This window comes from Entelurus aequoreus, linkage group LG23 (genome assembly GCF_033978785.1).
Source record: "Entelurus aequoreus isolate RoL-2023_Sb linkage group LG23, RoL_Eaeq_v1.1, whole genome shotgun sequence".
In the NCBI taxonomy this organism is placed as follows: Eukaryota; Metazoa; Chordata; class Actinopteri; order Syngnathiformes; family Syngnathidae; genus Entelurus; species Entelurus aequoreus.
Genome location: NC_084753.1, coordinates 22,238,810 through 22,255,044, shown reverse-complemented (window position 1 = coordinate 22,255,044; position 16,235 = coordinate 22,238,810). Strand labels below are relative to the sequence as shown.

The window sequence follows — 16,235 nt, the reverse complement described above, 5'->3', positions numbered from 1 at the left end:
AGTCCGTTGCTGGTCCGCGGCGGGAGGTTAGGCTTTGATCTTGGGTGCGGAGCGGATGCAGCGCGCCGTCACGGCGCACCCGCTGCGGAAATAAGGCTTTGATCATGGGTGCGGAGCGCATTCAGCGCGCCGCCACGGCGGATCCGCTACCTGCCGCCGTGGCGGATACGTTCCTGAGTGCCAATGGACGCCGATGCTGGTCCGTTTCGCGGTTCCGTTCCGTAAAGCGCGATACCTGCGCGGGGGATCCGCCGCGGAGTGTTTTTGCTGTGTGGGTAAGGGGTCTAAGGGCTGCGTTGTTTTTCTTTGTGTTATCATGCTAGAATATGCCGTTTTGTCAATACAGGTGTGTCTAATAGTGCAATGATTGATTAAGCATCCAAAAAAACAAGAATAAGTAAATGTTTGACACCAGTGCTTTCCTTTGTTGGTAAATCTGTACTCAGCTACACTACATAAGATCAAAATCTATTTCTAACAGAACTTCTAAGAAGGCAGATGAAGCTTTGCCAGGAGATGAATAGAACATAAAATAAGAGTACAAATAGCAAAAACTAGAAGCAAACATAAGTTTTTCTAGCACACTGCAAGGCCAGGAGCAGTGAAACTGTTGCAGTAGACGACTGCAATTATACGTAACAACCAGCAGACGGTGCAATGTCAAATATGGAAAACCAACGAAGAAGAATTTTATTTTTATGGGAAATGTAGTCCAAGAAAAATAAGCCAAATAAACGTACGAACACTCTACTTAAGCGTTTGCTTTTATGCAGCTAAGTTGAATTGCAATTATGTATTTGGAAATAAAATAGAAACACTTTAATTTTTGTATTTGGAAAGGCATGGTAGCTTTTGTGTTCTCGAAATTTCCGATTAACCGGCTTACCCATAATACACTGCGCCGCCTTTTCCTTTCTTCTTGCTTGTGCGGTGGTGGTCCAAAATGTCGCTATTAGAAGGTCCGCTAAACGTGTTCGGCCAGAGAACAACTGGCGAGTCGGTTCGCACTCAAAATGGTGAGGCTTTTGAGTGTTTTTCGTCGATATTTCCAATTCGTATAGTTTAACAGTCTGCGCACTGTAATGGCCGCCAACAGAGCCCGTTCCCTTTTTTCCATGTATAGCACGTGCGACACTAAATGCTAACGCTAGCTTGCATCGGTTTGTGTTTATTTAAAACAACATTGAGATATCCACCAAGTATTATCTTTTCCCAATCCCATTTTCAGTGCCTTCCATTCTTGTTTCAATGAATGGATGGCTAATCTCATGGGATAGAAAAACTCTTGTCATGGTCTGAAGGTGTGGCGACTTCTGTGTTTCCTCACCCAATAAAATGACAAATAATGGAACCACAATAATGGAAATTGTCTTCATTACTGAGTGTGTATGATTTTGTTTGTGTTGCCCGTTTAGTTTGATGTAATATTTTCTTTGCCATTCCAGTCATGGCCGCAGCATCCATTGCCAACATTGTCAAGAGCTCCCTTGGACCAGTGGGCCTTGATAAGATGTTGGTGGACGACATTGGGGTCAGTTGCATTCATCACACACCCTTTTTTAGTATTTTATGTAGGAAATATTATTTCAGTTTCAGTTTATTTCGAACATGTAAAAAAGTGTTCAAGATGTTCATTATAATTCTTCTGTGTACTTTGTGAACACTTATAGTTTGAACCGTCTCTTAAGGCCTACTGAAATGAATTTTTTTTATTTAAATGGGGATAGCAGATCCACTCTGTCATACTTGATCATTTCGCGATATTGCCATATTTTTGCTGAAAGGATTTAATAATAATAATAATAATAATACCTGGGATTTATATAGCGCTTTTCTAAGTACTCAAAGTCGCTTTACATGTTAAAAACCCATCATTCATTCACACCTGGTGGTGGTAAGCTACTTTCGTAGCCACAGCTGCCCTGGGGAAGACTGACGGAATTTAGTAGAGAACGACGATAAAGGTCGCAACTTTTGGTCGCTGATAAAAAAAAGCCTTGCCTATACCGGAAGTAGCGTGAAGTCACCGAAGGAAGGACTCCTCACATTTTCCCATTGTTTACAATGCAGCGAGACAGATTCGGACAGAGAAAGCGACGATTACCCCATTAATTTGAGCAAGGATGAAAGATTCGTGGATGATGAAAGTGAGAGTGAAGGACTACAGTGCAGTGCAGGACGTATATTTTTTCGCTCTGACCGTAACTTAGGTACAAGGGTTCATTGGATTCCACACTTTTTCTATTGTGGATCACGGATTTGTATTTTAAACCTTGGATCCTCTTGAAAATGAGAGTCGAGAACGCGAAATGGACATTCACGGTGACTTTTATCTCCACGACAATACATCTGCGAAGCTCTTTAGCTACTGAGCTAACGTGATAGCATCGGGCTCAAATGCAGATAGAAACAAAATAAATAAATCCCTGACTGGAAGGATAGACAGAAGATCAACAATACTATTAAACTATAGACATGTAAATACACGGTTAATAATTTCCAGCTTGGCGAAGCTTAACAATGCTGTTGCTAACGACGCCATTGAAGCTAACTTAGCAACGGGACCTCACAGAGCTATGATAAAAACATTAGCGCTCCACCTACGCCAGCCAGCCCTCATCTGCTCATCAACACCCGTGCTCACCTTCCAGCGATCGACGGAAGGACGAAGGACTTCACCCGATCATCCGTGCGGTCGGCGGCTAGCGCGTCTGCTATCCAAGTCAAAGTCCTCCTGGTTGTGTTGCTACAGCCAGCCGCTAATACACCGATCCCACCTACAACTTTCTTCTTTGCAGTCTTCATTTGTTCATTAAACAAATTGCAAAAGATTCACCAACACAGATGTCCAGAATGCTGTGGAATTTTGAGATGAAAACAGAGCTTTTTTGTATTGGATTCAATGGGGTACCAATACTTCCGTTTCAACGATTGACGTCACGCGCATACGTCATCATATATAGACGTTTTCAACCTGAAGTTTAGCGGGAAATTTAAAATTGCACTTTATAAGTTAACCCGGCCGTATTGGCATGTGTTGCAATGTAAGATTTCATCATTGATATATAAACTATCAGACTGCGTGGTCGGTAGTAGTGGGTTTCAGTAGGCCTTTAAACTGAATAATATTGGTGCTTTGTTAGATTTCTTTAGTTAATCCGTTCCATAATTTAATTCCACATACTGTTATGCTAAACGTTCTAAGTGTTGTACGAGCATACAAATGTTTTAAATTAGATTTTCCCCTTAGGTTATATTTCTCCTCTTTTGTTGAGAATAATTGTTGTATGTTCTTGGGTAACAGGTTATAGTTTGCTTTGTACATAATTGTAGCTGTTTGCAAATGCACCAAATCGTTGAATTTCAATAATTGTGATTTAATAAAGGGTTTGTATGTTCTCTATATCCAACATTATGTATTATTCTAATTAATCTTTTTTGTAACACAGTTAGTGAATGAAGTGCACATTTGTAGTTGTTTCCCTATATTTCTACACAATAACTCAGATATGGTAACACTAGTGATTCATTCTGTTAATTGATCTGCTAGGACGTGACCATCACCAACGACGGCGCTACCATTCTGAAGTTGCTGGAAGTGGAGCATCCGGCTGCTAAGGTCCTCTGTGAGCTGGCTGACCTGCAGGACAAGGAGGTTGGGGACGGGACCACTTCGGTGGTGAGTGAGCTCACAACAGCCATTCACACATTGTTTCTTGTAATATCCTGTTTTACTAGTGCACATCTGCTGATTACCGCAGCTGTGTGGTTATGCTAACAGGAGAGAGAAACTGCTCCCCATCTGTGTCTGAAGAGGACAAGCAGCCATTTTTCTGCTGCCTCTAATGAAAGGATGGAACAGTATATAACTGCAATGTGTAGTATAGGACTGGGTGATTACATGATTGAGTGACTGTTAGGGATGGGAATTGATAAGATTTGTCAGGTTCCGATTCCACATTTGATTCCGCTTAACGATTAGGTTCCTTAACGGTTCTCTTATCAATTCTTGTTTGGGAAAAAAGGTGGATTAGCATCAATTTTGTTTAGTTTAGAGGTGAGGTGACCTAACGAAGCCTACATCTAAATGAGAAAGCATTCATTTCAATTCAACAAATAGCGCTAACATGGTAGGAGGCGTTAGTTAGTACCTGTTATATTCATATGACGTGCTAGTATTACTGCTGCTTGTATGAGATAGGAGCGGTTAAAAATGCGTCATTCATTTGTAATTATTGAATGCTGTATGTTCAAATGTTTCAGTATATTGCTCGCATGTCCTTCTCTTGTAGCGCTGTTGCAATCTTTTCTTTTATAATGTAGTCAACTGTAGAGCGTTCTTGCGCCCAGACTCTGCCGTTTGAGATCTGACATCACTTTGCAACGTCATCCCTACCCAGAAGGATAGATAAGAGAGCTGTTTGAATACATGGAAAGCGGTTCTTATTGATACACTGGGAACGATTCTATTCCCATCCCTAGTGATTGTGGTAAAAATGAAGTCGATTAGGGTGGTCAGAATCAGAAATACTTTATTAATCCCCGAGGGGAAATTAAAATTTTCAGCACAATCCCATTCAAGATCAGACAAACATTACAGGGAGACAGAACAGGATCGCTGACGGGTCTGCCATCTTCCGGCGCCCCTTACAAAAAAGGTGAGAACAGGTAAACAATGGGGGCGGGGTCCCAGACTGAGGCCAAGGGAAAAAACAACTCATAGCCATAGCACACATCCCTCTTACATGTGTGTAAGAGGAAAACATCAAAGAACATTAAACATTAAAAGAGCAGAGCTGAGCAACCAGCCACTTCTACATACAAAAAGTAAAAGAAACATATACACTGTGGTGGCCTCTGCGGTGTTCCACGCCATCGTCTGCTGGGGTGGAGGGAGCATGGCCAGAGACAGGAGCAGACCCAACAAATCAACCAAGAGAGCCGACTCCAATATTGGCCGCCCACCAACTCTCGGCCAGTGTCCTGTCCGCAAGGATGAGCGAGGATGCATTCATCAGGATCAGCTGTTGACATGTTTACTGGTGGAAAAAAACATGGTTGAAATGTCTGACAACAGCCAATCAGTCAACCTTTTCCCGCTTCACATCTGGTTGTAAGGTACCGCAGAAGTAGAGCGAATGACTGAACTTGGATTTACACGCACAGCTGGAGGTAGCGAAATAAATGTCAGCCATGATTTCGAGTTATTCTCCGAGAATAAGGCTATTGTTGAGAAAAAAAGATAGAGACTTAATGTTGTGTGTCAGCGGTGTAGGTTGCCAAAATGATGTGAAGCAAACCAAGTTGATCAAGCAATTTTGTTCACTCTCTAGTAAAAATACCACCCAAGTGATTATACAGGGAGCGTGAAAATGCAAGCAGAGTTTGCACATCTAGCAAATGCTGCCAGAACATGTAGCATTAGCAGTTTAGCCCTTACTAGTGGTGCCACCACCAGACTTATGTTTTAACCTGAAATTGTCTGTATCATTGAAGATGATACACATTTGCAAGTAGCAATGATGTTGACAGTGAAAATGGTAATTTTACCTTTTGTAAAATGTCTTTATTATCTCTAACAAGACATTGTTTATTTTGGGTTTTGCATCTCTGCACAAACACTCAGGAGTGTAAACACTTATTTGTTTTACTGCTGAGTAAAACAATTCTTTGTGCATTCCTTAAATTTTTTATTACAAATATAAACCAATTTCTAGTGTTTCTAGTTTATATTACACATGCTTTAAAGCTAGCAGGTTAAACAGTATAGAAAATTGGGGTTTTAATTGAACTCGGATGATATGAAAAATATATTTTGATCACTTGTTGGCATATTTCCCAGCCCTAGTGTAGTATTGGTTTAAAACTACTACACATGTTATAAGTGAGTCTAATCAACATTTTTGTTGGAAAATGTTTATGTAATGGGGTGGGCATTCAAAAATATGAATCTAAATCGCCTAAACGGAGTTCACACCCGGGAAAAGTAAGGAGATAAAATGGAAGAGAAAGGTATTTCAAGTAATTAAGGCATTTCTACCCTTGTTTTGAAATTACTACAGACAATAACATGTAATTTTACGCCACATGCATCTTCCAACCTCTGTTGTGCATGTTCTCCCGTGTGTGGGGGGTTTTCTCATACTGCGGCTTTCTCCCACATTCTAAAAATATGCATGTTACTAACATGTGTTACCTAACAACTTGTAACTTGTGTTACTTAACATCGCTAGTTTCATTGAAGACTGGAAATTGTCCATAGGTATAAATGTGAGTGTGAATGATGGTCTTTCCATGTACCGTAATTTCCGGACTATAAGCCGCACCTGACTATAAGCCGCACCAGCTAAATTTAGGGGAAAATACAGATTGCTCCATATATAAGCCGCACCCGACTATAAGCCGCAGGATTTTGATGTGTAATTACCGTAGTATATAGGGGTTCCTGCTACCACGGAGGGGATTGTCGGGACAGAGATGACTGTTTGGGAACGCAAAGCGTCCCTTTTATTAACAATAAATCTTTCAATCATTCAATCAAACTTTCACATCTTTGACATGGCGAACAGCATTCGTGCAGAGTACAAATAATACAACGGTGCAAAGTAATAAAGTGCTCGCATGTACGTTATCAAAATAACCAGCCTACCGGTATATGAAAAGTCAGTCTTTAATCATTGTGTCATCGTCTTCCTCCTGCGTACTAAAACCACCGAAATCCTCTTTGTCGGTGTCGGAGAAGAACAGGCCGTATATAAGCCGCACCGTTGTATAAGCCGCAGGGACCAGAACGACGTGAAAAAGTAGCGGCTTATAGTCCGGAAATTACGGTATGTGTCCCGCGATTGGCCATGCTAATTTGGGTTAGCCTGTCAATGAGCTGCTTCATTGTACATTGGCATTAAGGTAGCAGCATTATAGCCAACCTTCATCCTGTATAAATATATTGCTTTCTTTCTGTTTATTCCAAACTGTATTATTAATTTAACGTGATCCCTACATGTACAGTATGTGCTCTTCATGAGTACCGTATTTTTCGGATTATAAATTGCTCCAGAGTATATGTCGCGTCGGCCGAAAATGCATAATAAAGAAGGAAAAAAACATATATACGTCGCACTGGAGTATAAGTCACATTTTTGGGGGAAATTTATTTGATAAAATCCAACACCAAGAATAGACATTTGAAAGGCAATTTAAAATAAATAAAGAATAGTGAACAACAGGCTGAATAAGTGTACGCCATATGACGCACAAATAACCAACTGAGAACGTGCCTGGTATGTTAACGTAACATATTGTAGTAAGAGACATTCAAATAACTATAACATATAGAACATGCTATACCTTTACCAAAAAATCTGTCACTCCTGATCGCTAAATCCGATGAAATCTTTTTCCTCGTTGTCGCTCCTGGTATGCGCCGCTAGCGTCCATTCTTTCTGCTGCTCGATCGCCGTTTTCTGCTGCATATTTCACTACGTCCAGCTTGTAATCTGCAGTATGTGATTTCCTTTTCGGTGCCATTTTTGTTCAGTCCTTCTCAGTTTTTATAAGTTACCGCCAATGTTGATGTGATCCATTTTAATAGCTACGGCAGTAGCATATAGCAGTTAGCATCCCATGACCCACAATGCACTTCTGCCATGACCCTCCCCTGCCGAATTCTTATTGGTTGACGTGTGAGTAACGATTGCTGACGTGTGTGTGACGATTGCTGCCATTTGCTTCGTCTCTTACATGAATGAGATAAATAATATTACCGGTATTTGGTATTTTACGGTAATGTGTTAATAATTTCACACATAAATCGCTCTGGAGTATATGTCGCACCCACGGCCAAACTATGAAAACAACTGCGATTTATAATCCGAAAAATACGGTATATACAGTATATGTACTTTTCTTAGTGTGCTTAGTTTTACAGTGACTTCATTGTGGAGAATATCAAACCACCAAGTTATTTGTTTCATCTCTAAATCAAAACTCTGTTTACATATTTGGCAAACTGAATTCCAAGAATTAGGAAGGGCAGTAAATAGCCTGTGTTGCCTTTTACAATAAGCAGAAACCATTGAAAAATCAAGAATAACAATATAAGAAAAAAATATCCATCCAACAGAGCATGTTGTTTTTGTGTCTGTGTCTGTTATTTGTGTGTGTGCGTGTGCGTGCGTACGCGCGTCATTGAACACGCCACCATATATATATTTATTTATTAGTGGCAATCTAAGGGAAAGCCTGCACTAGATGTGCACAGCTGGTAGAGACATACCAAAAGACTTGCAGCAAAAGGTGTTTCCACAAAGTATTGACTAAGGGGGCTGATTAATATTGCACAATGGCATTTTCACAATTTTATTTAAAAAAATCATGTTTAATTTTCTTTCACCTTCACAATTGTATATCACTTTGTGTTGATCTTTCACATAAAATTCCAATAACATGTATTTGTTTGTGGATGTAATGTGACAAAATATGGAAAAGTTCATGGAGGGTGAACCGTTTGCAAGGTGTTGTATATCAATGCATACCCACTATATTGTAACTCCTCTATGCTGCATTATTTTGATTAATACTGGCCTCGAAACAGGTTTTGAACAGCAATTTTATGCCTTTTGAATCCATATTGCAAAAAAAAAAAAGATTTTTGTCGATTCTTTTACCCAGCTATACTCACTATCTGTAACTTTGATTTGTACCGCAGTCCATTTAGGCAGCAAGCTAATTGGGCCTAATATATATGCCCACTTGCTTCATTTCGCTCATGTATTGAAATCCATTAGGCTTTTCACTGTTTACAGTATGTATCTGTTTGATTGACATAAATCTAATTCCTAATTGATTAACCATATTCATCTCTGCCAGGTAATTCTTGCTGCAGAGTTGCTGAAGAGCGCGGATGAATTGGTCAAGCAGAAGATTCACCCCACGTCAGTCATCAGCGGATACCGCCTGGCTTGCAAGTAAGGTTTCCTTACTGATAAGGCTGCCTAATTTTTTGCTGACTCCATTGTCTGACAAATGTTAATTTTCTTGTTCAGAGAGGCGGTGCGCTACATCAATGAAAACCTCACCATCGGGACAGACGACCTGGGCAAGGAGTGTTTACTCAACGCCGCCAAGACCTCCATGTCCTCTAAGATCATTGGAGTGTATCCTTTCTGCTTTGTGAAATATGGATTAGGGATAGGCGATATGGCCTAAAATCTATATCACAATATATATTGCAGCCTCCTGCCGGCTATATGTCAAGATGTATGATTTGGTGTGTAAAATATAATAGATTTCAGAACAGGTTACCAAGCTCTTAAATTGAAGGCTGACATATGCAGTAACATTTGCATAATTTCCAGCTGTATTATTTTCTCAAAACTATTAATCTACTTGCTTATACACTGTTAATATATGGTTACTTTCTGTTGTTACATTCGTTTTATCTACACATCTGTTAAAATGTAATAAGCACTTATTCTTCTGTTTGGATACTTCACATTATTTTTTGGCGATACTTCTAATTTGTGTATCGATCCAATACCAAGTAATTAGACGTGCCGTATTGGTACTGATAATTAACCTTTGTTGGCGTCCAAGAGCTCTAGCTTGCGGTTAACAGTTAGCATATCGTCCTACAGTAGTGTGGCATGTTTAGCTATTTCTTGTCCTCCAGGGATGATATTTGTAAGAAACAGTTTATTTGCCACCATGGAGGCGAGGATTGTTGACTTAAAAGTAGCTTTGCACTGTGGAGGGATATTAGCCGTTAAATAGAATGCTACATTGCTTTCAGGACACAATGTGTCAACCTGCACTATCGCGATATGACAATAGTATTCAAGTCTATCGTCGGCCAAGTCTATACACCATAATTTATATCACGCAACCCTACTAAGAATGCGTTACCTACAGAGTTAACGAGTGATATTAGCAGCCTTAATCCGGTACCTCAGTGATGCAGACTTCTTCGCCAGCATGGTGGTGGATGCTGCCCTCGCTGTCAAGTTTGTGGACGTGAAGGGAATTGCCAAATATCCCATCAACTCTGTCAACGTGCTGAAAGCGCACGGTCGCAGCCAGAAGGAGAGTTTCTTGGTTAACGGCTATGCGGTGAACTGCACAGTCGGCTCGCAAGGTACGTCTGCTCTGAGTTGTCACCATTCCCATATTGTTTGCTGCTATGTCCAATATGATGACACATGCAGTGATACGCGTGGGATACAGGAAAGATTGTTGTCAGGGTGGCTAGCAACGTCTCTCGTGGCGTTGCTTTTCAGACCAGACAACAAACACCCTTGGTCAAACTTTTTTTTATAGCAAACTCTTAAATGCGCAAACTTTTTCCTTCTGTACGAAGGCATGGTAAAGCGTGTTGTCAACGCAAAGATCGCCTGCCTGGACTTCAGTCTGCAGAAGACCAAAATGAAGATGGGGGTCCAAGTCATCATCAATGACCCAGAGAAGCTTGACCAGATTCGACAAAGGTTTGATAAACTTTTTTTCCTCTTTAAGAAATCATCCCATTTCAATTTGCTGTGTTACTTAAACAATAGTTACACAGTGATACGCGTGGGAAAAAGTAACCGCAGTCCCTTCAAATCAAAGGCAACAGTGTTAATTGTTGGTCTACTTTGTGGGGCTGTACCATTATATTAACTTTGGCAGCATACAACTGGTATTCTGAGTTCTAATTTTAAAACACTTTTCATCATTAAACCTTAGCTGTTTTATGTAACATTCTTAGTGCTGTCAAGTGATTAAAATGAGCAATTATTATCTGTAATCTCACCTAAAAAATTACGAAAAACACCCTCAACTTTAGGTATTTTCATTTAAAATCATTACATTAAGATTTAAAAGAAGAAAAAAAAGAAAGTGACTTTATAAATAATTTCATCAATTTGGCATAAAAGACTGTAGTCTTTTATTTACTAAAATCAGGTCAACATCCAGTCCATATAAAGTTATTTCATAAAAAACTATTTTCTGAGCAGCAAGTTGTTGAACTTGTTACTTTTACTATGCTTCAGATAATATAAGATAAAGGGACAAGTGGTAGAAAATGGATGAATGGAAATAAAACTGACCTATACATCAGTGCTAGCATATGTTACCAATAGTTCAAGAACAAATTTAACAAATGTCGATATTTGTCACAATTAGATGTTAAACTTTGTAATAACGGATCAAAGGAAATGATGGCTTCGATTGCGTTTCCTGTCAAACACAGCTTTTTAGTTCACATACATAATTGCGCAACATTATCTCATGTTTCAAACCTTATTTAACATTTGAACATGAAGTTATTTACAATCTAATTTTGTCCACTAGCAGACATGTGAGCATGTGATTGATGATGCGCACGGTGGTTAAATACCATGTTTCTCCATGTAAGTTTGATTTAATTGTAAATATAATGTACACATCATTGGACATGTACTTATCAGTATTGATGCACAGATAGGTTATAATAGTATAAAGTCAGCTTGATGAGGTTATAATAGTATAAAGTCAGCTTGATGCCAGGCATAACACCACTTCGCCATAACTCATGTAATGGGTGGAAAAAACACTAGTATAAATATAACTTAAGTAATGAGTTTCACCATGTAAAGTCACTAGAGAAGCGCTTATGCATATATTAGAAAGAAAAAAACATTCTGACAACTTAGACCTCTTATACCGTATTTTTCGGAGTATAAATCGCACCGGCCGAAAATGCATAATAAAGAAGGAAAAAAACATAAGTCGCACTGGAGTATAAGTCGCATTTTTTGGGGAAATGTATTTGATAAAACCCAACACAAAGAATAGACATTTGAAAGGCAATTTAAAATAAAGAATAGTGAACAATAGACTGAATAAGTGTACGTTTTATGACTCATAAATAACCAACTGAGAACGTGCCTGGTATGTTAACGTAACATAATATGGTAAGAGTCATTCAAATAACTATAACATATACAGGTAGAACATGCTATACGTTTACCAAACAATCTGTCACTCCTAATCGCTAAATCCCATGAAATCTTATACGTCTGGTCTCTTACGTGAATGAGCTAAATAATATTATTTGATATTTTACGGTAATGTGTTAATAATTTCACACATAAATCGCTCCTGAGTATAAGTCGCACCCCCGGCCAAATTATGAAAAAAAACTGCGACTTATAGTCCGAAAAATACGGTACATATATTTGTGCCACATGGCCATATTGTTGTTGCTGTCAGCTCAGGCTGGGCGATATGGATCAAAACTGATGTCCCAGTATTTTTAGGCTGAATGGCGATATGCGATATATATACCGTTATCCTAAAAAAAAGGTGCAACGTGCTGAAGGTTGCCTAAGTGTGTTAAGGCTAGATAACCAGTGTTGAATACTCAGATTATTTTTGTTGTAAGTAGTAACGTAACTTGTTAATTCCTAAAGTAATTAGTTAGCCGTTACTATGTCAAAGCCGTTTTCGTTACATTTGTTCATTAACGTTAGGTTTATAGCCTCACGCTTGTGCGCGGGGATGGATGGTGCTTCTACTCGCTTACTGCTACTCCGCCACCCAGATGCTATACTAGGATAGTCCGCACCAGCTATTGGGAGAGGCACTTTCGAGCCAAGTAGTAGCTAAACATTTGACACACCGAGCGAGCAGCAAAGAGGAGCTATCGCTAGCTGCTGGGCTAAGTTGCTAAAAGAACTGAACAACAAACAGATGAGATTAGTGATAGTCGCTACATAGATATAGGTTCTCAAACAAATTGGTGTATGTGTGACTAAAGCATTGCATCACTCAGGAGTTGAGGTCGGCACTGGAGCCACCATATTCTTTCGAAAAGTTTGTTGTGTTGCGTCATTGTGCGTCAGAGAAGCCTATGTAAACTCGCAAGGAGCGGAGTTGAGCCAAAGGGAATGCCCTGTGCTGTGTCCGACAGGCGCAGAGAAGAGCAAACGGCCACAACAAAAGCACATCAAAAGATGTCGGTATTGTCTCAAATATATATCTCTTTCCAAAAAAATACGGGTAAAACAGGTATACTGCCCAGCCCCACTGTCAGCCAAGCACAAGAAGCGGGCGAGAAAACTTGCCTCATTACAGTAACGTTGTAGCATAAAAATGTTATTAACACGATTTAAAAACAAACACGCTAAATATTAATAAATGTAATTAATTCAATAATTTGACACCCATAATCATTTAATTATTTTTCTAAACTACCACACAAGCTTAACTATCAATCCATCCAATTTCTACCGCTTGTCTCTTACGGAGTCGCGGAGGGTGCTGGAGCCTATCTCAGCTGCACACGGGCGAAAGGCCCGGTACACCCTGGACAAGTCGCCATCTCATCGCAGGGCCTGTATAGTAAAACTTCAGTATATACTACCTCTTTGAGAATGATTGATGGACAAGTAATGGAGCAGAACAAACGAGTTTGCAGAGTAGAACTGCCACCTAGTGGTGTTTCATAGATATTGCTTAAAAAAATTGTTATAACAAGATATGTGCTTAAAATTGAAAATTGTTTAGCGGGGAAGTATTGACCTAGCCTGTAAATGCAAATTGCAATTTAGACATGAACCAAGATAAACTATTAATCTATTTAATGTTTGTCTCAGGGAGTCTGACATCACCAAGGAGAGGGTCCAGAAGATTCTGGCGTCCGGGGCCAATGTGGTCTTGACCACCGGTGGCATTGATGACATGTGCCTCAAATATTTTGTGGATGTTGGCGCCATGGCAGTGAGAAGAGTTCTTAAGAGGGACCTCAAACGCATCGCTAAGGCTACGGGCGGTAAGAAGAGGAAATCTGCTTTAGTTGGCTGTACATTTTTAGTGACGTGATGGTTTTTGTGTGTCCCAAAGCCACCCTCTGTCCATCTCTGACTAACTTGGAGGGAGAAGAGACATTTGAAGCCACCATGCTGGGCCAGGCTGAAGAGGTCGTGCAGGAACGCATCTGTGATGATGAGCTTATCCTTGTCAAGAAGTAATCCTTCTTGTCCATGCTGCCACTCAGGAAGTGTGAACATGTAATGTTTCTAACCTATTGGTATTTTTAGCACCAAAGCACGCACGTCAGCCTCGATCATTCTGCGCGGTGCTAATGACTTCATGTGTGATGAGATGGAGCGTTCACTGCACGATGCACTCTGTGTGGTGAAGAGGGTGCTGGAATCTAAGTCTGTGGTCCCAGGAGGGGGCGCTGTGGAGGCAGCCTTGTCAATTTATCTGGAGAATTATGCTACTAGCATGGTAAGCACCAGGACAATCTTGATGTCTTTATATTACTGGACTTGATCAAATTATATTACTGGACTTGATCAGACATATTTGCAAATGTCTTTTGTTTAATTAGGGTTCCCGAGAACAGTTGGCCATTGCAGAGTTTGCCCGGTCTCTCCTCGTCATCCCCAAAACACTGGCAGTAAACGCAGCGCAGGACTCTACCGACCTGGTGGCCAAGCTGCGGGCCTTCCACAACGAGGCTCAGGTTAATCCTGAACGTAAAAATCTCAAGTGGTGAGTGTCTTCATATTTATAATACAACACAAACTTTGTTGGTCAGCCTTCGTTGTTAGACTGTTGCTGTATTAAAACATTATGTCCAACACAACATATTTTACGATTTAGCTGTGGAAGTTTATTTGCTTAACTGCAGAATAGGAATGGGCGATATGGCCGAAAATCGGTACTGCCACTTATATTGCAGCCTCCTGTGATAAAAATATATATCACTAAATATTTTTTGGTTTGTAAGTGATAATAGAAGCAAAATCAGTTATAAAGTCTTCTAATTTGGCTGTTGGTGCCATTTACAATACTAATTAGTGGGTAGTATTGGCTATACCATTACTGATACTTATATTTAAATTATCTCCACGTCTTTTTATTACGGTACATACAAAATGTATGTCAATAGTGTAAAATAACCAAACAAAAGCAAAAACACTATTGGCTCTTATTTCGGGTTTGTAAACAAGACGTTTTTGTGATATTGATCTACTACATATACATGTGTATTGTACTTTGTATTGTTTCTGTTGCGGTGTTTATCCGCCCCCTCAATTTATAATGAGCATGGCTTCTTGCATCCTCTTATGGTGTGTAATGTAGCATGTATATCTATTACTGGTTTCCAGTGATCATTGCAGCCATGCTTAATGTGATGCATGTAAAGATTTACAGCACCATTTTTTTCTTGAGTGACTAAAAGGGGACATGTTTGCATTGTTCATGTGGGCTCTACTGGCATCAGTTAGTGATGTATATTTTACCAATTGTGTCTGGCAGGATCGGTCTCGACCTGTTAAACGGCAAGCCCAGAGACAACCGCCAGGCTGGTGTGTATGAGCCCACCATGGTCAAGACAAAGAGTCTTAAATTCGCCACGGAAGCGGCCATCACAATCCTGCGTATTGATGACCTCATCAAACTGTTCCCTGAGCAGAAGGAGGGCGGCCAGTCGTACAGAGATGCTGTGCAGTCTGGATCTCTGGAGGGTTAGAGCTGACAGGTCAATCTTGTTCATACATTTATGGTCGCTTCAATGTAGGCTTCGCACTTTGCCTGTTTACTGTCTCTCCCCTACCCCCACTTAATAAAACTCCTTGACTGCTTTAAGTTTTATTGCCTCATTTCAGGCTATTTACTCCTGTAAATAGTACAGTAAAGACAGTCATAACTGCATGGCACACAAATAATGAGGAATGTCTTGATTTTAAAGGTATGAATAGACCGTAAAATATTTTTTTAGTGTAAGTAAGCACAGGATGGATACTTGATGCAGCTCTTTTAAAACAACCATTTCTTCAAATGCAGAGAGTAGCAGACATCTATATATACTACTGTTTGCCAAATGCATTAAGTCACAGTTGGGAAGTGCACAGTGAGAAAAACAAGGTCACTATTGTCAGGCAGGTAAAATAGCAATCTTTGGCACACCTCAGGTGCAAATAATTGAAATGACTGATTAAAGATCTGTCAGACCCTCTCCACACACATGGCGATGCCCATCCCTCCTCCGATGCACAGGGACGCCACTCCCTTCCTGCCCCCCGTCCTCTGCAGGGTGTGAAGAAGTGTCACCAGCACTCTGCAGCCAGACATCCCCACAGGGTGACCCAGTGAGATGGCACCCCCGTTTACATTCACCTGAAACAGAAATACATGTTAATATAATATGTGGACTTTTACACTGTCAGCTTTTACCTTTTCTTCTTTTAGTCCAAGTTCCTTAA

General features: G+C 40.1%; 2 protein-coding genes and 1 non-coding gene across 3 annotated transcripts in view; 2 read left to right on the top strand and 1 right to left on the bottom strand.

Moving 5' to 3' along the window:
- Positions 1-847: 847 nt before the first annotated feature.
- On the top strand, positions 848-15,618 carry tcp1 (t-complex 1). The gene is made up of 12 exons (XM_062034797.1): positions 848-1,016; positions 1,446-1,531; positions 3,551-3,679; positions 8,869-8,966; positions 9,045-9,155; positions 9,951-10,132; positions 10,355-10,481; positions 13,614-13,789; positions 13,861-13,984; positions 14,058-14,250; positions 14,354-14,517; positions 15,289-15,618. Exons 1-12 carry the CDS (start codon positions 944-946, stop codon positions 15,500-15,502), a joined length of 1,677 nt encoding a protein of 558 aa, XP_061890781.1. The 5' UTR covers positions 848-943; the 3' UTR covers positions 15,503-15,618.
- On the top strand, positions 1,215-1,353 carry LOC133641205 (small nucleolar RNA SNORA29). Its single transcript, XR_009824269.1, has one exon. It is a non-coding gene; the product is annotated as a small nucleolar RNA SNORA29 (small nucleolar RNA).
- Positions 15,605-16,235, bottom strand: part of acat2 (acetyl-CoA acetyltransferase 2) — a 19,989-nt gene continuing 19,358 nt past the window's right edge. Inside the window, exons 8-9 of the mRNA XM_062034798.1 lie at positions 16,207-16,235; positions 15,605-16,149 (exon numbers count right to left, since the gene is read on the bottom strand). The exon at positions 16,207-16,235 is cut by the window's right edge and continues 82 nt beyond it. Of these exons, the coding sequence (XP_061890782.1) occupies positions 15,979-16,149; positions 16,207-16,235 (200 nt within the window). The 3' untranslated portion in view covers positions 15,605-15,978. The remainder of the gene's footprint in view (positions 16,150-16,206) is intronic.